This window comes from Eptatretus burgeri, chromosome 4 (assembly GCF_056783735.1).
Source record: "Eptatretus burgeri isolate ZD-2024b chromosome 4, Ebu_testis_v1, whole genome shotgun sequence".
In the NCBI taxonomy this organism is placed as follows: domain Eukaryota; kingdom Metazoa; phylum Chordata; class Myxini; order Myxiniformes; family Myxinidae; genus Eptatretus; species Eptatretus burgeri.
The window spans coordinates 53,869,840-53,895,792 of record NC_140964.1 but is presented as its reverse complement, the minus strand read 5'-3'; the positions used below and the strand labels follow the sequence as shown (position 1 = coordinate 53,895,792).

General features: G+C 40.6%; 1 protein-coding gene across 7 annotated transcripts in view; it reads left to right on the top strand.

Annotated features, from left to right (window-relative positions):
* Window positions 1–25,953, top strand: part of LOC147028078 (uncharacterized) — a 149,726-nt gene that overhangs the window by 104,630 nt on the left and 19,143 nt on the right. For all 7 annotated transcript variants that reach the window (XM_085878094.1, XM_085878101.1, XM_085878099.1 and 4 more), the window contains 3 exons: window positions 12,261–13,427; window positions 13,518–13,566; window positions 15,085–15,193. In XM_085878094.1, coding sequence (XP_085734220.1) covers window positions 12,261–13,427; window positions 13,518–13,566; window positions 15,085–15,193 — 1,325 coding nt within the window. The remainder of the gene's footprint in view (window positions 1–12,260; window positions 13,428–13,517; window positions 13,567–15,084; window positions 15,194–25,953) is intronic.

The following is a 25,953-nucleotide window of genomic DNA, read 5'->3' as shown; positions in this document are numbered from 1 at the left end:
TGGTATATGTATATATATATATATATATATATATATATATATATATATATATATATATATATATATATATATATATATATATATATATATATTACATATGTGGGTATATAGATATAGATATATGTATATATAGATATAGATATATGTGTATATATATATATATATATATATATATATATATATATATATATATATGTATGTGAGGAGGAGTGATGTAAGCGACATTTTTTTTAATGATGTGATGATGATAGGCTCGGATGTTAGGGTAAGGGTTAAAATAGTGCTATATGGCATTAACTCCAAAATGGCCGATGTGTCCCTAACATCACTCCTCCTCACGCCGCCGTATATGTATATATGTATATGTGTATATATGTATATATGTATGTATATATATATATATATATATATATATATATATATATATATGTATATATGTATATGTGTATATATGTATATATGTATACTCAAACCACATCGAGCTGGTTTGGGATGAACTGAACAGAAGGTTGAAAGCAAAGCAACCTACAAGTGCAACACATTTGTGTTAACTTCTGCAACAGTGTTGAGAAGAACTTTCCGAACAATATTTGATTTCCATTGCAGAAAGAATGCCGCGAGTATGTTCGGCTGTTGTACCTGCAAAAGGTGGCAACTTTGATGAGTCAAAAAATTAGTTTAAATTTTGTTCAACAAAACGATTCAATTATTTCTTTTTTATCTGCAATTGTTTATTTGTTCGAATCTTTAATTTCAGAGTACATTGAAACATTAAACTGCTAAATTTCAGTAAAAACTGGAAAATGGGGGTGTTCTAAAACTTTCGACCCGTAATGTAGTTGCACGGCTGGGCCTACATTCGGCCACCATAGTAAAAGTAGAAGTAGGCGCTCAGGCCATTGCAGTGGGGATCTACCCGGCATGGGCGATCTCATAATTTCCAACACACCTGGGCATAGGGTTCAGGGAACAAGGTTGATAAGTGCATTAAGGATAGCATTTGTCCATAGTCACAGAATTTACTCATGACATCGACCTATGCATTCTCAATCACAATTTTGCACAAGTTATGAAACTCCTCTTCAATATCAGGATCCTTATCAGGAGACATTTGTTGAGAAATTACAGATGTAGCTTTCCTCTCAAAGCATGAGACAATCGGTGAGGGCAATGTCGTAGCACATTTAAAAGTACTAGGACAGCATAAAATAACATCAGTCCAATAAAAAAAATCCAATGCAACAATTTTGTCCACCATCCTCCAAAAATATTCCATCATTTGTATAATAATTATGAAAGTTAGCTTCTTACTCTTTAATTTATTCCCTTTGTTTTTTCTCAAAGTTGCAATGTGTTCCAATTTGTCTGGGATATAAGTACAGCATTCAAAACCAATAAGAGCACAGGCTCTTCTCCCCCCCCCCCTGTAGAGCATGTACTAAATCCAAAGCAATTCGATTTAGCATCGCCACTGTTCACATAGCATTCATTTCAATATTAATATCTGCTAAACTATCCAGTTTCATTCACAAGCAGTTCCAAAGCAGCTTCTATTTTTTTGATTTATTTATTTTCTCAGCTCCCTTAGCATTTCCATACTGAAGAAAGATGCTTATAAAGGCCAATCACTGCTAAAAAATACCCTGCTTGCTTTGTTGCAAACTTTGAAATGGGGAATGGGGAAGTGTATGTACATGAGTTACCACATAACCCAAAAAGCACGCACCTGTCCAATTAATCAGAAAACAAATGAAATAGGTATTATTCAATGCTTCTTGTGGTCTTGTTGCACGATTTTCAATAATATAATTTTCCACTCTGACTTACCCAACATTCTTTTCTCCGATGCCTTCTGCACTAGTTTATCTTTTGTTTGTCTGACCACAAAATATGGAGGCATTTTACTTCATTTAAAGTTCGGCCAGTACCAGCTACTAATCAGTGCGAGCAATACAATTACAATACAAGTGGTGCCAGGCACAGCAAATCCTGCCCATTTAAGGCATAAACTTATTTTGGGGATCAAATTAAATTTGATACATTCTTAACCTGAATGTTGATTATAAGGAGTAGAATAAGGAATATTTTAGTCTTAGTTTGAAGTCAATTAAATCATTTTTGACGAAGATATGACCGTAAAATTATTTTGACCTTTCAAGGTCACGTAAGGTCATGGTGTCAAATGAAAGCCAATAAAGGACTTGATATATGTCTTCCATAGTAAACATGCATATTCCTAACCTTTTTTGATTTATAATGGAAAATTTGTAATTTTGACTGATGACCATGACCCCCAAAACTTCGGACCCTACCGATCTTCACAAATATACATTTTTCACTATAGGAATGGGTAGGATTGACCGTTTTTACAGCCATTTTTCCCTGCTGTGCAGGGGTTTGGCTTTTTCTTGAGGCAATGTTTTTATGGCTGGATGCCCTTCCTGACGCCAACCCTGGTCGCCTCTTACGACACACAGGGATATGGTACACCTATTCTAACCGGGGCATACACCGGGACCAGTACACTGGCACTCATTTCGCCGACCTCGGAAGGATGACAGGCTGAGTCAACCCCCTGGTGTTGATTCAGCAGCCAACGGGGCTTGAACTCAGGACCCTGGGATCCCAAGCCGCCACCCTAACCACTAAGCCAACACCAGGCTTAGGAATGGGTAGGATTATAAGTGACAAATAGAATAAGGTTCACTATAAGCTTAGTTTGAAGTAAATCAGATCATTTTTGACGAAGATATGAGCGAAAAACTATTTTGATCTTTTCGTCACCTTGACCTTTGATCCAATTGGACCCAAAAGTTAATGGGGTCGTCCAAGGTTCATTGCCCACCTGTGGATTAAATTTGATAGTGTTTGCTAAAGCAGTTTTGCCGTAAAGTTGTTAACAGACAGACAGACAAACAAACAAGCAGTCATAGACTGGTACTTACGAAATCGTCAACTTGACCTCTGACCTTGTCTAATAAAAGCTGTCTCTAGAGAAGGTAACGACGCAAACCAGAAGTTTCTACGATGATTCTGTACCAAACCATCAAAAATCGTACCGTCGACCAAAGCAAAAATCTCCATTTCTCCACTCAATTATTTTATATTATTTTATCAAAGTCACAAAACCGTAATATTCAGCCATCCACCAACAATCTTTACATAATCCGACGGCTTAGCGAGTCAGGCATGCGACGATAACCTTTATTGGGATAAAAAAATGACTTTTAAACACCATCTTTATCAAAAACACCGTCAGCGCGCACACGCAAACCCTTTACGTGATCAACGCCGCCTCTGCTCAAGTGCACTGCACCACGTGACGACCCGTGACGCGCAAGTGAAATATTTTTATACAATCTTACAACGTCTCCAATACATCCAATTTTTACCAGAATTTCGACAAGCGAGTTTTAAGCGTCCTAAGCGATCGCAAAAAAAACCGAAGACAAAATTAAAATCGAAGTTAAAACGAACTCGTAACGTCGAGCAAAGCAAAAATCTCCATTTCTCCACGCAATTATTCAATATTATTTTATCAAAGTCACAAAACCGTAATATTCGGCCATCCACCAACAATCTTTACATAATCCGACGGCTCAGCGAGTCAGGCATGCGACAATAACCTTTATTGGGATAAAAAAAATGACTTTTAAACACCATCTTTATCGAAAACACCGTCCGCGCGCACACGGAAAACCTTTACGTGGGTCAATGACGCGTCTGCTCGAGCGCGCTGCATCATGGGACGACCCGTGACGCGTCGAGTGAAATATTTTTGATACAATCTTAAAACGTCTCCAAAACATCCGATTTTTACCAGAATTTCGACAACCGAGTTTTAAGCATCCTAAGCGATCGCAAAAACCGAAGACAAAATTAAAATCGAAGTTAAAACGAACTCGTAACGTCAAGCGAAGCAAAAATACTCCATTTCTCCATTTACGGAATTTGTTTATTAATTTACGGAATTATGTTTGACCTTACTGTGACCTTGACCTTTGACCGATTTTGACCAAAATCTAATCAGCACTAGCCATCGCCCTCCTGAATCACGTGGTGTAATTTGACATTGGAAGCTTCTTCCGTTCTCGAGTTATCGTGACTACAAACAAACAAACAAACACTCAACCAAACACACAAACAAACAAACAGAAACGGAAGTGATGAATATACTTACCAAATCTTTAGATTTCGTAAGTGACAAACAGACAAACAAAACAGACGATTACAATATCCCGCTCCCTCCCTCCGGGGGGGGGGGGGGGGGATGACAAGGTACAATTCCTAATTCCATTAAATGATTTCATAATTGCTGTTTGGTCTAGCTATTCTTCTCGCCATTCTTTATTATGGTTGACATAAATACTATGCTGATTTTCCCTCATATATTGATTTTCCCTTTACAGGTAACGTATGATTCTTAATATTATAATATTGACCAATCTGTCAATCAATTTATTAACATAGACCCTCCTTCAACATAATGTAAATGCCTGGACTTAATATACTATTTCAATACAATTCTTAGTAACTTTTGTCTACCCTTAATTAATAGAGCAACTCGTGCCACAAGATCCACAGCCATAGTGATCGATAAATAATTAATATATTAACTAATCAATACGAGTTGCCAATAGCCAGCATTGTGCCTCACTGTGATATAACCGATCATTTACCTTTGGTTCAAACTATTGTTTTAAATTATACTGGCTGTTTTAAAGGTGTGGACTCTAATAATTCCGCAAATTCTGATCCATTCAAGAAGGAGTTTGAAAAAAACAAATTGGGAGAATACTCTGTCACTTGAAGACCCCAATGTAGCTTGGAATACTTTCGTGTCCAGGGGGGTTTGCCCCGACCTGGACAGATGGCCAAACTATTCTTCCTTGGAGGCTTACAGCCGAGATTCTCAGCGATTATGGTGCATGCGGGAAGGAAAGGATGGAATGGATGGAGGCACATGGGTTGCACTCGAACACATAACAGATACACGGACACCAGCAAATTAAATAATGATTGAATAAACAGAAAATCAAACAGTTATAATGGAAATAAATATAGACAGGAGGTAACCTAATTGTAACTTCGAGGTGCCTCCAGACAGGCAAGGGGACCGAACAAACCAAAGAAAAATCGCTCCTTTATTCTGGCACTTAGCTTCGGGTCCAGAAGTGATCTTTTATGAGCTTTGGGGTTGAACCGCATCATCCTGCGGGGGGGGGGGGGGATCCATGCCCAAAATGGCACCAAACCACTCTCGTTGCGGGAAGTGTACGGGAGGTAATTCGTATGGATGGTTCCTTCGTCGAGAGCCCACAAGCTGTCGTGAACGTTCCTCCTCACGATTGGGGCAGTCGACGCTGCTCATCTGCAGAATGCCAGGCTCGCTCGCCCAGAATGGCACAACACAAGGCTTTGAGGCACATCTCACACAATGCAGCCCAACAGTTAACGACTTGCGTATTGCTCCATCACGCGGGCAAATTCACAGCACGACATGAGAATTATGTTGCTGTATTTCATCGTGTCCAGACATAGCCAGCCAACGACACTCCTTACTTGATCGCATCTTCCCACAACTGTGTCCTCCTCATTCTCTTTCCAGAACACCCATCCTGTCTCAATCCTCTTGTCTCTGCCGATTCTGCCTCACTTGCTTCTGTCTCTTCTCTCTGGTCATGTTCCGACCACCGATTCTATCCCATATTAGGTCCACTCGCCACAAAACAGTGCGTCCTTTTTTCTACTCATGCAACGGGAGGCTTTCCCATTCTCCTCCAGAGATGCACTCTTCCTCCTCTTACAAATGTCACACCACTGTATCATCCACTCCAGGGGCGTGGTTGTTAGTTTTCACCCCTGGAGGCGGGTTTTTTGCCTGCTTGGACGTGCAGCTTGGTTTTTGTTGTTTTAGGAACATGACCCTTTTTATCGCTAGTCTTGAAATACAAAAACATAGGATAAAGTTATGGGGGCAATCACATACTGGAAAAATTATCCTTAATCCCTACCTAGTTATCACAGCACCACCCCTCATGTGGTGACACGTAACATTTAAGCTCACAGTTTCCTGACTTAGTTTACATCGAGATGTCTCCTACACGTCCATGGACCAAGCTACTTTGTACAATCCTATCGTTCCTATGAAATTCCTCCATATACCCCACAAACATAACAATACATTTGGATTAAGATTATGAGACTTGTATGATAAATGTTCCCCAACCTGTAATTCCAAAACCATACTGTTAAACTAAACCCCAGATGACTGATGGGCTGCCAAAATCGATCAAGCACAAGATGAGGTTGCATAAAAATTCATTCATAAACCTTCAACTGATAACCAATAATGGATCTAAGTTCAATTTTTTTTGAAATAAGCTCAATCTGTTGAATGGACAAGCAAAACAAAATCACCACAAAGTAAAGTCCTCCCAGTACAACTAAAATACCAAAGGAACCTGTCTATAAGCAATCCATTAATTAACCAAAAGAAACATGAAGATTCAAATACCATAATGAATTGTAACGGAGAAAAAGAAACAATCAATACTAAAAAATCTTTCCAGCTCTCAATGAGTCCTTGTTTTTTGGGGGGTTTTTTGTTACTAAAATAGGTCCTTCACTAGACAGCTCAATTCCACCAGGTCAAGTTGATTTTTGCTTTTATTTGAACCACCCTTACTTGAGTTCTTGTAAGGCCCCCTTCTTTTTTGGATGAGCTGTGTCCGAAAGTAATTAACTCAGTTACCGTACACACCCCCCACTAGTTGCCAACTCTTCCCGATGTTTATGTATGTGACGACCAACCCAGTAACCAGGTGTGTGGAAATCACTTTTCCGATGAATATATCAGCAAACATTATCATGGGTAACACTTGTTGGTCCTGTTGACCATCTCTACCATACAAGTCAAAACACACTGGTGTGCTGTTGGATATAAATAATTCAAAGCTGAGTTGCACATTGTTACATTGATTAAACAGGAGTAATTAAACAAGAAAACAAGAAAGGCTATCATAGTAGTCACAGAGCGATCATTTAGGAGTCTTTCTCGGGATTCCCCGGTCTGTGAAATATTTTGCAGTGAGAGGAGTAACTCCATGCTACTCGGCCTTGACATTTGACAGCAGTGTAAGTTGTCGAGCTGCAAAACTTCACAGGTACCTGGACAACTTTGGCTGCAGAGGGTTTTTTTTATGAGTCTTTCTAGACAAAGTCACCAGGTTTGAAGCTTTGGCAGTCAGCAGTAGCTGGCTCCTGGTAATGCTTCCTTCATCTGCACATAGAAACTCCTGACAGTCCGTTTTTTTGTTGTTTTTTTGTATACATCGACGGGGCTCGTATGAGAGCTAACACACAATGCACAGCAAGGGGGGCATGGGACAAAAGAGGTGGGAGAGTGAAGGACAAAACAGTGGCGGACAGAGACATTTGGAGATCTGTGGAAGTGAGAGGGATGGGGCAGGGAACACGGGGTATACAAGATGGACATTACAGGAACTTTCAGGAAAGAAAGCAGGGAATTTGAAGGAGGTGGGTTTGGGGTGGATTAACGAGGGGAGAAAAGATTGAGGATTTGGATGGGGGACAATAAGAGGCGGTGGTGAACAGCTGTTTTGAAGGCCTGGAGGGAAGAATGGGATTGAATAGAGTGAGAGAGTTTATTCCAAAGGTGGGAAAAAAAGAGGAATGAAAGAGTGAAGGTGAGCAGTGATTCGTGATTTTGGTAGTTTTACCAGAAGGGGGCCTTTGGCGGACGTTGAGAGCCCTGCAGAAATATGGTGGGGACATATCGCAGACACAGCAGGGGGGGGGGCAGACCAGAGAGGAGACGGTCAAAGACAGAAAGGCCACCGACCTGCCTGCAGTGAGAGAGTGAGAGGCCCAAAGACTCAGCCTCATTGCGGGAGATACCAATGATCCTAAATGCCTTGGTTTCCACAGCATGAAGCCGAGAAAGGTGAGAGGCAGGAGCACCAGCCCAGAGGGGAGAGCAGTATTCCATCAGGCTGCGGACGAAAGCCTTGTATGTGGTCAGGAGCTCAGGTGGGCCGAGGAAGGACTTTGCGCGACGGAGGATTCCCTGTCAGCGACTGGCTTTGGTGGCCAGGTTGGAAATGTGGCCTTCCCAGGAAAGATCATGGCGAATAGTGCGACACAGAAGCTTGAATGAAAAGGATTAAGGCAATACAAAACATTAAATTGTGTCATCCATTCATTTTATGCTTGATGGAAGTGAAAATATCAACCTCATTGTCTTCCCATTATAATCTCATGCTGGCATATGCCCGTTTTCGGCTTGAGGTCGATCTCATTAATAATAAAGTTACAGGGAGACACCTAGCCAATTTCAACTTATCTGGCTGTAAACAAATTTTTCCTAGTTCATTTTTTTCGAATAATCATCAAATTTGCATCCGGATATTACCCATAAATCTCTTTCAGCAGTATTAACGGCTGCTTGTAAAGCAGGGACATTGTCAAGAGAAGGAGCAATTTTAAAAACTTGTATGTTCCAAGGAGGCTGGTGTTAAAACATATTGAGACAACAATAGGGAGTTTTTGGAAATGGTTGTGACTTTAAACTTGTCTTTTTGAGCATTTACCCAAGAATCATCATTAGACCCATCTGTGTGGTCATCACACTTGATAACTACAATTTGGGAGGGCAAAAGGATTGCCTGTAACAAGTTAGCAATTAACTGACCATTCTTTACCGGAGTGCCGGTGGATGTTATAAATCCTCGTTCACACCACAAGGCACTAAAATCATGCACAATGCCATACACACAGTGTGAATTGGTGTAAATTGTCACAATTTGGCCTTTTGCTGAGCAGCATGCACAAATTAAAGCAAAACACCTCAGCTTGCTGGGCTGAGCAATTGGAGGCAATTTCCTACTTTTCAGTACGTTAAAATCATTACAAATTACATTTCCAGAGAACAATGGTCCGTCAACTTAAAATATCAAATCGGAATTTGGAAATGTCTCTCAAGTCACTGATTCAAACACTGGAGAGAAGCAGGACTCGATGATGAGCACAGCTGAACTGTGACACTCGGCGTGGCTGCCAAAAACAAGTCCACACATAGCAACCCGCGAGACCGACAAACGCCAAACGCCGGAGAGGACACGAAAGCATGCACTCAGTCATGTATTGCTCTTAAGTCCTGAACAAAGCGCTATTTAATTATTTTTTCTCAAAGTGCCGGCGATAGCTAGCCTCCCTCTAGCGAAGGATACTGTGGGATCTTTAACTCTACAAACATTCCGAATACTTATTCCCAACACTCATTCCCCTCCTTGAGGACTCAAACCTCTTAACGCACTGGGACTACATCCATTTTTCTTACGTGGACTTTAACCCCTTCTTTGGGAGACTTTAACCCCCTAATTTTAGGCCGATCAATAAAGGTTCTCCTTTGTATACCTCTCCTACTAATGGAGTACCATGTTGCCCATTTAGTTGAGAGATGCAGCATCCGATCTGAAGTAAGAGCAACTTGCTTGCTGTTACATCTTAGTTTGTGGCCACTTGCTTGCTGTTACGGCAGACGGTGCCATCGTTCAATTCCCAGCTTTTCTGGGATTTGTGGTCCCATCTGTGTCACCAAATTGTGGAAGAAATGAACTCTATTTCCACAAAGTTTCAGCATTAAAGGAGAATCTTTCATACAAATACGTATGTGTGCACATACGGGAGAAAATATATCAAAGAAACTCTCTCAAAGGAAAAACCCTCACCCAAGTCTTGTATGTCGAGTGGGGACAAGTGGGGGAAATTATTGAACAAGCAGTATAAAAGAGAAAAATCTTTTCATCTGCGAAAGAGTAACTATTCCCATACTTTGAAATCGAAATAACAGCTTTCTGTTATTCGGAAAGTGTTGTAACAGAGTCTAAACAATATTGGTTCCAATAGGCAAAATCCAAGTACAGCCAATCAGAAAAAAGCACAAAAGCCCCTTCGAGGTTCCACAGGATTTGGAGGTACAGATAGTTGCACAGATCAAGGGAGTGAATCATTACTTTGACACATTCTTAGCGTTGATGAAAAACAACATTATATTGTCTGGCGCTGCTCACAGAACTTTGGCCGATTTTACAATGCGTCTTTACAAAAAGCCGTGTATTGTATTCATTAAATTTGTGAACTAAATATGAAATATCTAAAGTTAAGTTTAATCATGTACTAATTAATATACACAAGTCTTCATGGAACTTATGCAACATTTCCAGTTTGTCACATAGTTTTTGTCAAAAAAATGACATCAATATCAACAGAAGGCAGATGTATGTTTTACAGAAAGAAAATGTACCAGAATACATGGTTAATCATGTTTACAATGGGATCCTCTCAACTGCAGCATTTTACTGAAATTCAAGTGATATTTTATAAGCGAGGAACGATGTCTTTATTCATTCACACCATTTACTAATGCTTAAAGAGGAAAATTTTCTTCGACAGGTACCTCAGGGATCAGTACAATGACTATTACTATTCATAATTTATATCACCGATTTGGAGAGTTGGGTGAAGAGTAGGCTTTCCAAATTTGCAGGTGACAAAAAGTTTGTAGGCAAGGTGGATAGCAGACTGGGCAGTGATCATATTCAGGAAAGTATTGATACTTGCGTAGATTGGGAAAAAAGATTTGCAGATGTAATTTAACCTGAGTAAGTGTAAGGTGTTAGGGATGGGAAAGAACAATGAAAATAGAGATTACAGGATGTAAGGGGTAATTTTGGAGCGTGTCACACAGGAGAAGGATCTGGGGGTGGTAATAGATACGGGAAGTAAGTAGGCAGCACCGTGCCAGGCATCTATAGGTAAAGCAAATCAGATTTTAGGTTGTATTCGGAGGGGGATTAAAAGTGATGGTTTTTTAACATTGTATAGGAATTTAGTGAGGCCACATCTAGAATATTGTGTGCAGTTTTGGTCACCACAACTTAGGAAGGATATAGCTGCCAGAGGGAGGTTGAGCGCAATGCTATGAGATTGATTTCAGGCCTCGCTCTAGACTTAGCTCTGAGGAGCGGCTGAAGGAGACAGGACTTTATACACGAGAAAGAATGCGGTTACGAGGGGATATAATACACATGTTTCAGATGATGAAGTGTATAGACAAAATAAGTGCAGAAGAATTATTCAGCAAAGTAGACAGTGATAGGACCATTGCTTGAGAGTAAAGAAGAGGAGAGTTAAGATGGCAGTAAGGCAGGGGTCTTTCACTCAGAGTAGTTAATGCATGGAATGGTCTCCCTGGAAAAGTAGTGGCAGCAGAAACAGAAGATAATTTTATATTGAAATTAGATAGGTTCCTGGAAGTATTGGAGGTAGAGGGGAATAGGGATGTTTGCAGGACTTTTAGGTCACTGGAGCATTGATGGGTAATTGTGTGCATGTGTGCAGTGTTGTTTGTGGGGGTCTTGTCAAGGTGTGCTGTGTGGTTGATGTTTTGCGGTTTTTTTTTTATACCCAAAAACTGTCTTTGCCCATGCCCCCTCCCCGAGAAAGAAAAAAACAAAAAAAAACGACAAAAAAAACCTCCCAAAACCCCAAATTTTTCGTTTTTCGGTCTGGTGTTTATTGATGTGGGCTGAATGGCCTCCACCTGTGTCTGATTTCCTTGTGTATCCTTATGTGTACCTTCAAAACGTCAGCTCTTGCTTCTCATGCCTCAACGTCCCATTGATTTCATCCAATGGGATCCCAACATTGTGTTGGTAATGCCAAACAGACGTCCAGAGAATGTGTGCTTCACATTTCTTCAATGACTAACATTGATGATGGCTCCATTACTTTTAGTGCAAATTCCTCAATGATCAATTTTCAAATGCCATCATTTGTACAGGCATATGTTGCAAAGCAACAACTATGTCAGTTTTTAAAGTATCTATTGTATCTATTCAACTTTTCAAGTATCTACTCTGTATATGCTCGTTAAGACAAATGGTCTTTGAGATTTATTTTGATAATGGACTTCTTATTTATTAATTTTTTGCATTTTTTTGTGATCAAAATATCTCCCAAAGGTTTCATCTTGATGGGAATCTGCTATATTTGTGGCACTAAGAAAAAGAAACAGAAAAAAAGTTTATTTTTGCATAATATGATAAACATAAATATAGTTGAAACACTGTTTGAGCCATGAGAGCTGCACATTGTAGTAAACATTTGCCTGGAAGGCATTGAACAACCATCCACTTTTCACCAACAAGAGCATGTTGCTTTTTCTCTCTGTGCAGATTTTGAAGACTTTACAGCACTTGCCCATTCCCAACAAGACACTTCTGCTTAAGAGTCGGGTGCTTTCAATCATTGAACGCTGGTCACATGCTGGCTTGTGCCAAGTTCCTGTTTCTGAGGCAGATGGCGATTCCAGTGAAAATGCTTCAGCAGCACTTAGCGCTCTGAATAGTCCAGCACCATCTGACCATGGTAAACCAGTGGAGAGCAGCTACCCTGAAACTTCTATGCCAGCAGAGCAAAGTAAAACCGCAGAAGTCTGTAGTAATGATAACATAACACCGCCTGAGACCGAAAATGTGGTAGAAGCTGGTGCAATACAGCAATGGGGCACGTGTGATTCTCTGTCTTCAACTTTGGAGCTGAGTACTAACTACTCAGAAAAGGTACCAGACTCTGAAACTGCTGAAGCATTGCCACTGCACAAGCATTTGCATGAAATTGGCCAGATTTGCCAGAAGAGTCCAGCTAGTGTGCTCTCTGATGGCAGTAAGGGCTCAGATGACGAAACTGAAGGAAAAAATGCAGAGGGGCGAAAAAGAGCAACTTTCCTCAGTGCTGGAACTGTTGGGCTGATGGAGGCTGCTCCTGGAAATATAGAGCAGTTGAAGGGACCTGTTGCTTCTGAAAGTGAGCAGAAGCCAGAAGAAATGGTTACTGATAGCATGAAGCAACAAGAGGGATTTGTTTCTGCATGTATGGAGCTGAATGCAGCCAGTCTTGGAAGTAAGCAGACAGGACTTGTCGCTGTCGATGACCCGCCAGTCACGAAAGCCAAGGACTCCATACCAGGTATCGTAAGTGGGACAGAAATTGCTTCACAAGGTGTACCGCAGACAAACATTGAGAAAGAAGGTATTTTGGCTAATGGAGTGCCAGTAAATGGGAACAGTGATGGCATGAAAGATGCCAAAACAAATGGAAATGCATCAGTGTTGGAGAAGGCAGAAGAAGTGGAAGAAACTGCAACTGCCGTGGATGCAGTCGATTCGAGCCAGATGCAAGGGGCCAGGATTGAGCGGGCGGCAGTGGGGACGCTATCGCAGGATGAAGATGATGTTGCCTCGGATGTGGAGAGTGAACAGAGCCACGAGCCTCTGCACAGTATGCCATTCAGCATCGGGCAATTGGCAGCAAAGCTCTTGGACAATTGGAAAGACCTCAAGGTGACCTACCTCGCATCCTACATTGCTATCTTCAATATTTTATGTTTTTATGCTGTTAATGTGTACATCTTTTTTGCTGTTTTTAATCAGGAGGTATATCGGATACCAAAGAGAACCAAAGCAGAAAAAGAAGAAAAGGGTAAGCTTGCAGATTCTTCATTTTGAAAAAAACCTGTAAAATCTGGATTTTTTTTCCACCTCATTTAATAAAACAACTAATCTCATCTAATTCAACAACTAATTTAATCAAATCTCATGATTAATTTTGCCTTGTTCTGTGATGTCTTGTGTTGGCCTATTTAATTAATTTTTGTTCATTTAAAACTGACGCTCATAAAAGAGCAAAATAAATTAATGTAATGTATAAACAAGCAAATGAATCTGCAACTTGCCAATCTGATGAATATCTTTCTCTTGGCACCTTTTGGTGACATTGCTGACGCAGCAAATTATCGGTGAAAATCACGAGACAAAAACAAGTATTGAAATAAAAAGCAAATAAGTGGGAAGAGAAAGGAAATGGAGATGTGATAAAGAGTGGAGGGAAACTGGGAACTCAGGAGAACAAGTGGATGCGTTGTGAAAATGTGACCTGCCACAACTAAATAAATCAGAATTTTTTTTTTAAGTCTCGCTTTGTCCTCAAACTAAACTTGATGAAAACGACAGTTTTAAAAAAATGTACATTTTATTCATTTGTGTTCTACATCTTCTCATGATAAAGGTTTGTTGAATATTTGATGGAAAAAGCTCAATTTAGTCAATTGGTAAAAAAAATTTATGGCTTAGACAGACACTGACTGAAGCTCAATGGTAAATAAATAAACATGGATGTGATTTTTTTTTTTTTTAAACAAAAAACGGTTGTCTCGTGCTTGATGTGCTGTGGCGGGGCTGATGAGGGTTATTTATAGTCACTATGATTTTGTCTTTTCACATTTTGACCCAATTTCTAATTATATTCTCCATATTCTCATAATAAAGGTTTGTTGAAAATTTGATGACAAAAGTTTAAATCGTTAAAAATGTATGGCCTGGGCAAACGGGGATACGCGTTCCCGTGCACGATTGCAAAACCCTGACTCCCGCTGCGTGGGGGTGCAGGTGTGGGCGAACAATACCAGACATCATCAAACATGTGGTTCTTGCGTTATGGGCAAATACATAGGGAGTTCTCAGTGACATGAAACTGAGAAATTGGGTGTTAACGATAACCTGATCATTTTACTCATTTCTTTATAAACTCATCTTAGCAACAAAATAATTCCCTCTTCACTGCCTTCAAGAGCTTACGAATGTGTAGAAAGGGAATGTTCTCCCCTGCATCACATAATTACTGACGGATTTATGTAGGAAGACAACTCGTGCGTATGGTTTCCCAAAGCACATTTTAACCTGCATCCCCAATTTTGGTCTTTTTGAAAACTTTCTCAGCAGCATGACTCTTTTGTTCTCTAAATATATTGAAAATGTACATTTGAGAAATGTACTTTTCCAGGGTCATTTTGTTTTTTTTCAGGATAACTCTTTGCCAACGTGAAAGCAGCAGCTTTTATAGCAATATTTCTTCTGCCTTTGTTGCAAAACATTTGTATTCTTTATTTAGACCTTGTTGTGAAGAACAATTCTTTGAATAATGCACAACTTTCTCCTGCAGAACGCAAGGGGCAGTTCAAAGAGAAAGAAAAAGAGAAGGAAAAACGAAAAAGCTTTGTTCCTGTTAATCCTCCATCTGCCTATATTAAGCGACCACATCCGCCTGAAAGGTGAATTTCACTGTTCAAAAAGTGATACAAATGAAATGCTCAATATGGTCCAAAATACACCAACGTTGCGTGCGTGCGTGCGTGCGTTAGAATTGTTAGGAACAGAAAATGAAAAAACAAGATGTGTGATTAATGATACAATGAATTGTAGAGTAATGACTCGATCTTATCGATTGATAGAAACCTTAGAAATAATAAGATGGAAAAACTGGAGCATCATTTTTATTACCCTCGCCAAAGGAAAGGGTATTGCATTTGGGTTTGTTTGTCTGTCTGTCTGTCTGTCTTGTCTGTCTGTCTGTCTGTCCACACAGAACTTTCATGTTTTTCTCCACAACTGCTTGTCAGATTGAGACGAAATTCTCACCATTGCTGCGACTACTGGTGTAGATTGGTTAATGATAATATGATGTCATAGGTCACGTGGTATGGTGGCCATGTTGGAAAAATGGAAAAACTTTGGACCTCTCTATCTCTGAAACCACACCAAAGGAATAATTGAAATTTGGCACATAGCAAGTACTCCTCATGGGGAATGAGTGTGATTTTTTTTTAAAATTATGTCAGAGGTGCCTTCATTATGATGTCATAATTGCAGATGAAGAATGCTACATCCAATCGGGATGAAAATTTTTGAGGGTCATCTCAGGATAAAATGGTCCACAATTTGTTTTTTTGATGATGTCATCAGTCATGTGATTCAGCAGCCATTGTTTAAATTTTTTTTTTTTTTAAACCTTCAAAAATCTTCTTCTCTGATACGGCTGAACAGATCGAGGTGAAACTTTACACATATGACTGCCTATCTATGAGGAACAAAAGGCTCACACACATGACGTCAGAGGTCGCATAGTTTGGCAGCCATATTGGATCTACCCTCAAACGTATTAAAATCTTCCCCAGAACGGCTGGACAGATCGAGGAGAAACTTCACATAAATGTTCCCCAAGGCGTGTGTACGAGGTTGTTAAGGAATAATTGATGTCACATGGTTTGGCAGCCATATTGCATTCAAGAAAAATATTAAATGGTGTTTTCTCTGGAACCGCATAATCAATCGACTTGAAACTTAACAATTGTGATCTGGTAGTGATGAGGAATATATGTCTTAAATTTCAACTTAATCGGACACATGGTCTGACAGGCAGAATTATTTAATTTTTGGATGTGGGTGTTTTTTTTTGTTTGTTTGTTTGTTTTTTGAATAAGGCTCACTTGGCTGTGCCTGGATGGGTTTGAGGGTAGAGGAGTAGCAACTGAAAGGTGAATCCTATCAATGTTCCTCCTAATGACTTCGTCTTTGCTTTCTGCTTGTTCGTGTTCCTTCTGATGACTCCAATGCAAGGCTGTCCTTTTTTTGGTCTTCCATTTGATTGGAATTGAATTAATTTAATCCCATTCTGAATTCGATTCAATAATAATAAATAAATGTCATGGATCAGGGTCAGGTGTCCAATCAAAGCGGGACGTCTTCGTACCTCACTGCCAGTAGTTATAAAGTGGCAGTTCTAATTATGTCTCTAATTAATTACATAACTCACCAGTACACAAACACCACATAACACACTGCACAAAACAAGTCCTGGTGAGGATCTGCACTCTCTGATTGCTCTTTTTCTTGTTTTTATTCTATTCTTTACAGTACTGAGTTAGAACTGGCAGTGGGACAAACTTCAATGGAAGGAACAAACAAGAGAAGAGGAAGGCAGGAAACACTGAAACTACCCAGTAAGATGGTTCATTTAGGAAAGATTAATGGGAGTAATTAAGATCACAAGTCAAATTGGGGGATCACAAGAAATGGTGGTGCACTGGTTCCTTTTGAAGCCCGAGACAGAACAGCCTCTGGAAGTTGGTTCCATATATTGGACAAGTGAGGAATGAAATAGTTGAGGCATGCAGTCAACCTGGATTTTGGAAGTTTAACCTGAAAAGGGTTGCTTGAAGAACATGTGTATCCTGGAGTTGCTAGGGAGGGTCAGAGGACATAGAGAGTGGAGGAAGCAATGTTGTCGAATAGATGGTAGAAAACAGAGAGCACTGACTTGCCTGTACTGCAATGTGAGAGCAAGAGACCTTGTGCTTTGGCCTCATCACAGGATATTCCAATAATTTGAGAGCTTTAAATTCTGCAGAAGCCAGGTGAGACAGATGTGTATCTGGGGTGCTGGCTCAGAATGAAGAACAATACTTCATTGAGTTATGGACAAAGGCCTTGTACAATGTGAGTAGCTCTGATTTACCAAGGAAAGAATTGGATCAACAGAGGATTCCCAGTCTAGAGCTGGATAAGAAAAGACTTAGATTTATTGAGGATGCCCAGTCTGCGATTTATTTATTAACTTACAGCAAATGTGGGATGCAAAATATTGGGGATACTATACACAGGTGTAATGTAAGAATGAATGCACACATGAGTTGCATGATCAACTCAAATATAGTGACTGGTTATGAACAGCGCTCTCATCACTTTACTTATGGATATTGTAAAAAAACATGAGCTTCAGTTTAAACACGAGATAGTTGAAAAGATCAAGGGTAATGGCCAGAAAAATGATGGGATCGAAGACAAAGCAATCATGTAAACATAAATAACTTTTCTGGATAACATAATTAAGAACTGCATACTTGTCTGGATTAAATGAAAGGTACATACAACATAATGTATAATGGCCGAAACATAATTGCCTCTTCTTTTTAACACTTTTATGATGTCAACACAGTTTAACAGAATTGACTCAGGGATGTGCATCGTGGTTGCTGCAAGTTGATCGGCATCTGAAGGAGATGGGGATGGGCCAGGCATCTACCTGGGGGATGGCCAGACGGAGGCCCCTGGAGTACCGGTAGAGAGTGGACACAGCGACGCGCTGCTCCGGCACATGCTCCCATACCTGACATGACCTGACTCAGGGACACAGAGTCCATAATTATGGACATAAACGTCCAGTTTTCTGGTTTTCATCAATGATCTCTCGGACTCTCTGGAAAATCCTCTATTTCTCTTTGCCGATGACTCCACCCTCTGCCGTACCATCTGTCATCCCTCAGACCGGCAAGCAGCAGCTTCTTCGCTCACTGCAGATCTGGATAAAATCACAAACTGGTCCAACACGTGGAACATGTCTTTCAATCCACACAAATCTCACACTCTCACTATGTCTCTTCGAAAGGACCGTTTACAAAACCCCCCCATCCACTTTCTCAACAATCCTCTGGAAGAAGTCTTTTCTTTCAAGCTTCTGGGTCTCACTATCTGCCATGACCTTTCCTGGGAAAGTCACATTTCCAACCTTGCCTCAAAAGCCAGTCGCCGACTGGGAATCCTCCGTCGTGCAAAGTCCTTCCTCGGCCCTCTTGAGCTCCTGACTACTTACAAAGCTTTTGTCCGTAGCCTGATGGAGTACTGCTCTCCCCTCTGGGCTGGTGCTCCTGCCTCCCACCTTTCTCGACTTCACGCTGTCGAAACCAGGGCTTTTAAGATCATTGGCATCTCCCGCAATGAAGCTGAGTCTTTGGGCCTCTCACTCAATCACCGCAGGTTGGTCGGTGGTCTTTCTGTCTTCTACCGACTCCTCTCCAGCCTTGCCCCCTGCTCTCTCTGCGATTTGTCCCAACCACATTTCCACAGGGCGCTCAAGGTCCGCCAACAACCCCCTTCTGGTAAAACTACCAAAATCACGAATCACTGCTCATCTTCACTCTTTCATTCCTCTTTTTTCCCGCCTTTGGAATAAACTTCCTCACTCTATTCTTTCCCATTCTTCCCTCCAGGCTTTCAAAACAGCTGTTCACCACCACCTCTTATCTTCCCCCATCCAAATCCTCGATCTTTTCTACCCCCGATAATCCACCCATGCCCACTTCCTTCAATTCTCCTGCTTTCCTTCCTGAAAGTCCCTGTAATGTCCATCTTCTCCTCGCCATGTTCCCCGTCCCATCCCCATCCCTCTCCCTTCCACAGTTCACCTGTGTCTGTTCCCCAATGTTTTGTCCCTTCCACTCCCACCCCTCTTGTCTCATGCCTCCTTGCTGTGAGTTGTGTGTTAGCTCTCATACGAGCCTCGACCAAGGTATACAAAAAAAAAAAAAAAAAAAAAAAAAAAAAAAAGTTAGAGAAACACCACAACAGCTCGTAAATAATTTGCTACAGCTCAGCAAATTTAATATATGTGGGTTAATTCATAGCAGTAGAATCAAGATCAATACGAATAAAAACACCAAAGAGAAATTTGGGAAATCGTTGGATTAATTGGAAAGGATGATGGAAAGGATGATGAAAGGAAAGGAAAGACCTCCCAATCTAACACAGAGAAGCCATTCTGATTGTGATTGACCAAAAATGTACAATGAGAAAGATAAATAAATTAATAGCAGAAAAGACAATGACATATTCAAAACAAGAATGGCACTCGGTAGAGCGCATACCTCTGCCAGGCTGAACAGTTTATGTTTTGTATCCCATTGATAGGTCGGCTCTGGATCCGGACCTGAACTAAAATCTAATCAACTTGTTCTTGGCACCAAATGAAGCCATCCACATAATTTTGTCATTCGTCCACACCTTTTTGAGATGCCATCATCGTCTTTGGCCCCATCTCTCAATGGTAAATAATCACTTAAATTCTTGCATCTGGATTTGGATCTTTACCAAAATTGAATCAATTTGTCCTTGTCACACACCCAACCTGTCCACTAAGTTTCATCCGAATCCATCCATAACCTTTTGAGATATCATTTTGGCCCTATCTCTCAATGGTGAAGAATCACTTAGAAAATAAAAAAAATTCTCGTATCCGCATCCAGATCCGGATTTGGATCTTTACCAAAATCGAATCCATTTGTCCTTCTCACACATCCAACTTGTTCACCAAGTTTCGTTCAAATCCGTCCATAACTTTTTGAGAAATCGTGCTATATATCAGTTTTAGCCCTATCACTCAATGGTGTAGAATCAATTTTAAAATTCTCAGATCCGGATCCGGATTCCGATCTTCACCAATAATTTAATCAATTCTTCCTTGTCACGCTTCCAAACTGTCCAGCAAGTTTCTTCCGAATCTGTCCACAACTTTGAGCTGTTGTGCTGCATATAGTTTTATCATGATATTGTGCCAGACCTTTTTGGCCCTATCTCTTAACAATGAAGAATCACTTTCAAAATTCTAGTTTCTGGATCTTCACCAAAATCTAATGACTTTGTCTTTGTCACACATCAAACCTGCCCACTGAATTTCATCTGAATTCATCCACAACTTTTTAAGATATCCTGCACACAAGTAAATAGACAGGGGTGAAAACATAGCCTCCATCTAACGCAGATGGTGGAGGTAATTGTTTGATAACAAAGGGGTAGAAATGATCAATATGGAGAAAATATTACAACAGAAGGATATGTGGTGCAAATTTACAGAAAAACTACAACAGAAAGAACAACCAAAAGTTGTGTACACTGTGTGAAGTGCAATAATTGGAAGGATCTTCAATTACCGTATTTTCACACAAATAACCCACGGGCTATATGTTAAATTAGTTCCAAAAATTCCGCCTGTGGGGTACACTCGTGTGCAGGATATATATATATATATATATATATATATATATATATATATATATATATATATATATATATATATATATATATATATATATATATATATATATATATACTTAACCACAGGGGGTGAAGTTCAATTATCAAGGAGATACAAAAGGAGGCAGTTTTTCTTTTTACAACTTTAATTGTAATGTCTTTAATTGCAGTTATTTCACATATTTTACCGACACATACCCTGCGTATCTCATTCCAAAGCTATTTAAGGTACCGGTAAATCATCTTCCATAAAGTCCAAAATCCTCATCTTCTGTGTCGTTGTGAAACAGCTGAAGCAGCTCTGAGTCGGCAAGTGTGGTTCCGTCGTTATCGTTATCACTCTCAGTCTTTTATTCTACAGAAATCAGCCCACTTTTTTTTGTCACCTTTCAGTTTGAATTCGGCCGTGAGACTTTGACATTTTCTTTTACTTGTACTGACTGCAGAGGTGTGTTCATTTACTAAGCAGCTAGCTAGTGCTTAAGCTACTTGGTAAGTGCTCTATAAGAAACGTGTAAACTGAACAAACCCTTGACATTGTACAGCAGGGACTTGTAATGGTATAGCCAATTTCGTGGAATGATGTAAGATTCAACAGCCTGCAGGATATTTGTGCATTTCTAATTGAGGAGAAGCATGGTTTCCAGTCGCATCGGTACTGGAAACCACACTGGTCAGTAAATACAATGGCGATTTCGATTAAACTTGGTTGGAAGGTTCATATCCTGACCTAGTTGTGTGCAAATGAGAACCGTTGCTATGGACACCACCGTTGCCTAGCAACGGGACTTTGAAATTTTTGAAAAATCATAAAAAAATTATTTTTTTGAAAATCAAAAATCGGGCCATGACCGACTGTGGGCAGTACATTCAGCCATATTGTCAAAAATTTCCAGCCGGATCCTATGAAAACTGTCGGAGAAGATAGACTTTGAATGAACCCTGGTCGAAAACAATAAAAAAAACGAAGTTCGTTATATCTCAGAGACTATGAGTCAGATATACATGAAACTGGTATGGTAGGTTCATGGTATGTCCTAGTTATGTGTGAGAAAGAACCGTTGCTATGGACTCCTCTGTTGCCTAGCAACGGCCGAAAAACCTCTAAATGTGGGGGTATTTTAATGAAAAAACAATCTTCAGCATTAACCCTTGAAGCTAGAATCATGAATTTTCTTGTGCTTAATCCTCAGGTCATTCTCCATCGAATGGGCCCATCGCGTCAGGTTCTATTGGGTAGGCGACTACCCATGTCCGCCTACCGGCTTGTCTGTCTGTTTCTCACACGATTTTTGGCCACAGTTTTCAAGCAATCATTCTGGAATTTTTTTTGTGAGTGTAGGTGACAAGCCAAGGACAGCAACGCTTAATTTTGGTGAAGATCCGGATCTGGATTTGAGACTTTTTAAAGTGATTCTTTACCATTGAGAGATAGGATCAAAAACGATAAATAGCACAATATCTCAAAAGGTTATGGATGGATTCACACAGAACTTGATGGACAGGTTGGGAGTGCCACTAGAACGATTTGATTCAATTTTGGTGAAGATCCAATGCAGATCTAGATACGAGAATTATTTAATTTTTAACGGATTCTTCACCATTGACAGATGGGGCTAAAACAATGTTGCATGATGTGTCAAAAAGTTGTGGACGACTTGTGACAAAACGAGGTGGATGAGTTGGTTGAGTGACAAGAACAAGCCAATTCGATTTTGGTTAAGGTCCGGATTCAGATCCGATCCACCAGTAGGATATAAAATTTAACCTGTTCAACCTGGCGGAGATATGCGCTCTATTGAGTGCCGTTCCGTTTCGCCAAGTGTCACTCTCTGAGTGATTTTTCATCGTAATGTGAATTGGTCATTTATCACAGTTGTATTTGAAAAGAGCTGTCCGTTGGTCCTTGACAACAAAGCCACGTCGGCTACTGGGAATGTTCGCATATCTCCCGGTCATGTGGAGAGGAAAGTTGACTTGCGTTATATACTCGTTTGCGGGTTATACGTGCCTAAAATTTTCTTAGAGCACTTTTTCCCCCAGGTGCAGGGTATACCAGGGGTTGGGTTATTTGCATGACAATACAGTATAAAGAAAGAGTACAATCTGTAGATATGGAGGAGTGAAAGCAAACATTGTAATTTTGACCATTCCATATTTAAAGATTCACATCATACACACATCGACACAGATGCTCTGAGAATAGCAAAAAAATTAATAAATAAATAAAAATTAACATTACCAACAAAAAGGAGCAAAGTGCAGGATTAACTGAAATAAAGCAACGGAGCTTATAATACAATAGGACTGAGTGAATAGATGAGTTGAGAGACACAAAATACCAAACATACAACTGTTTTTATTGTCAGAGGAGGTAAAGAAACATGTAAAAAAGGAGAGTGGCTTATTTGAAAAGGAAATTTTAAACAATCCGGAGATCACGTGATTATTATGATTTTTTTTTGAAACGGCTTCAAACACAATATGTTATTGTTCCTATTGACAAGGCAAGTAATAATATCTTGATTGTTGGTAAAACATTCTACATTCAAACACTTTTCGAAGAATTAGACTTGAAGAGTGGACCTTTGAAGACCAACAAAATTTCTACATGACCATTCACACAACACCATGTAAATCACTCAAAAATGAGAAGGCTGTTAGTTCTGGAGAAACATAGATTTCCATCCATTCACTGGATCCATAAAACATACAACGATCCCTGTTCGGTGAGCTTCCTCATCACAGGTGGCGAATGCAGTTTGAAATCGTTGTTTGGCGGAATTTATGAAATCATGTTCTTATTATGAAAAAAAATAATGACTCATTTATAGATACTTCAAAACTACCATAAATAGCAAGGTTTTATTCTCGTATTAAAATTTGCATCATTGATAACTCCAAAGTGCGTGCGCGAGCGTCTGCATCTGTGGGCATGCGTGCACATGTGTTGGACAATGCTTTTCATCCATCTACAGTATATGACCATGTGTTCTGGTCTTGGGGCCAAAGTACATGTTATTAGCTTTGGTATATTGTTTGATTTTCACTCATTGATAAGGCAATTGATCCTTCTTCATATTTTTGGCTTGCTCATCATGTTTTTTTTGTAAGATGCTTTTTTGATAGAAAAAGGCAAAAAACAAACAAACATGACTTTAAAGCTCAGCACGTGTACTCTAGCCCTGGTGAAACAAAGGTCAAAACATGTCAAACAAATACAGTAATGCACGTGCACCTTGGCTCAGAGTTCGAAGCTCGTAATCGTAAAATAAACACGTGCTGTATATCCAAGCCCTCAGGACCAAATTTCATGGTCATACAGTTTTGAGTGGATTCCACGCAGGAGTTGAGCTGGCAAGCCGGTCTATGAGGTATTATAGCCAATAGTTAGGTACCTCTGGACTGGAATGCTGACTTCACTGCAATGGGATGATCTGTCAGGGAGGGCTGCCTGTGTCACGGTATTTTACTGACTTGCACTCCTCCCTCTAGTTCAATAGCTGGTCATAAATATGTGCTTTGGGTGCCTCGTTTGGGATCACTTCCACACAAGCTATGATTGCCATGGAAAACTTGAGTGGTTTCTTCTAAAATATGATAGAATTCTACAGTCGTCCCGCTTGAGATCAGAATTTTCAAATGCATGGGTGAAAGTCTTCCGTCTGTGTGCGGAAATCCGTGTTTTTGTAATGACCCATACGGAGGTTTCCTTATTTTCGTCATCAAATAAACATGCCGCAACTATGGGGAATTGAGCTGCTATTCCCATATGCCGATTCATTTCTTAACCCATTTCATCCAGATTGGGGTGCAATGCTTACACCACATCTTCTTCTTCCTCTTTCGGCTCGCTTCCGTTAGGGGTCGCCACAGCGGACCAACCGTCTCCATTTCGCTCTATCCTCCACATCTTCCATTGACACTCCAACCACCCGCATGTCCGCCCTCACCGCATCCATGAACCTCTTCTTTGGCCTTCCTCTTCTCCTCCTGCCTGGCGGCTCCATCTTCAACATCCTTCTCCCGATATACTCCGTTTCCCTCCTGTGCACATGTCCAAACCATCTCAATCTCGCCTCTCTCACTTTGTCTCCAAACCGTCCTACCTGCGCTGTCCCTCTAATATACTCATTCCTTATCCTGTCCATCCTCGTCACTCCCAACGAGAATCGCAGCATCTTTAACTCTGCCACCTCCAGCTCCGCTTCCTGTGTTTTTGTTAGCACCACCGCCTCCAAACCATACAACATAGCTGGTCTCACTACCGTCTTATATACTTTCCCCTTCACTCTTGCAGCTACCCTTCTGTCACAAATCACTCCTGCAACTCTTCTCCACCCACTCCATCCTGCCTGCACTCTCTTTTTCACTTCTCTCCCACACTCTCCATTACTTTGGACAGTTGATCCCAAGTATTTAAACCCATCCACCTTCCCCACCTCAATTCCTTTCAACTGCACCATACCACCACCCTCCCTCTCATTTACGCACATGTACTCCGTCTTACTCCTACTGACTATCATTCCCCTTCTCTCCAGTGCGTACCTCCACCTCTCAAGGCTCGATTCAGCCTGCTCCCTACTCTCCCTACAGATCATGATGTCATCCGCGAACATCATAGTCCATGGAGACTCCAGTCTGATCTCGTCCGTCAACCTGTCCATCACCATTGCAAACAGGAAAGGGCTCAGAGTGGATCCTTGGTGCAATCCCACTTCAACCCTAAACCGGTCCGTCATTCCTACCGCACACCTCACCGCTGTCACACTGTCCTCATACATATCCTGCACGATCCTCACATACTTCTCCACCACTCCCGACTTCCTCATACAATGCCACAACTCCTCTCTTGGCACCCTATCATAAGCTTTCTCTAAATCCACAAACACACAATGTAACTCTTTCTGACCTTCCCTATACTTCTCCATCAACATTCTCAAAGCAAACATCGCATCAGTGGTGCTCTTTCCTGGCATAAACCCATATTGCTGCTCACAGATCATCACCTCTCCTCTCAACCTAGCTTCCACTACTCTTTCCACAACTTCATGGTGTGGCTTAACAACTTTATCCCTCTGTAATTTCCACAGCTCTGCACATCACCCTTATTCTTGAAAATCGGAACCAGTACACTTAATCTCCACTCCTCCGGCATCCTCTCACT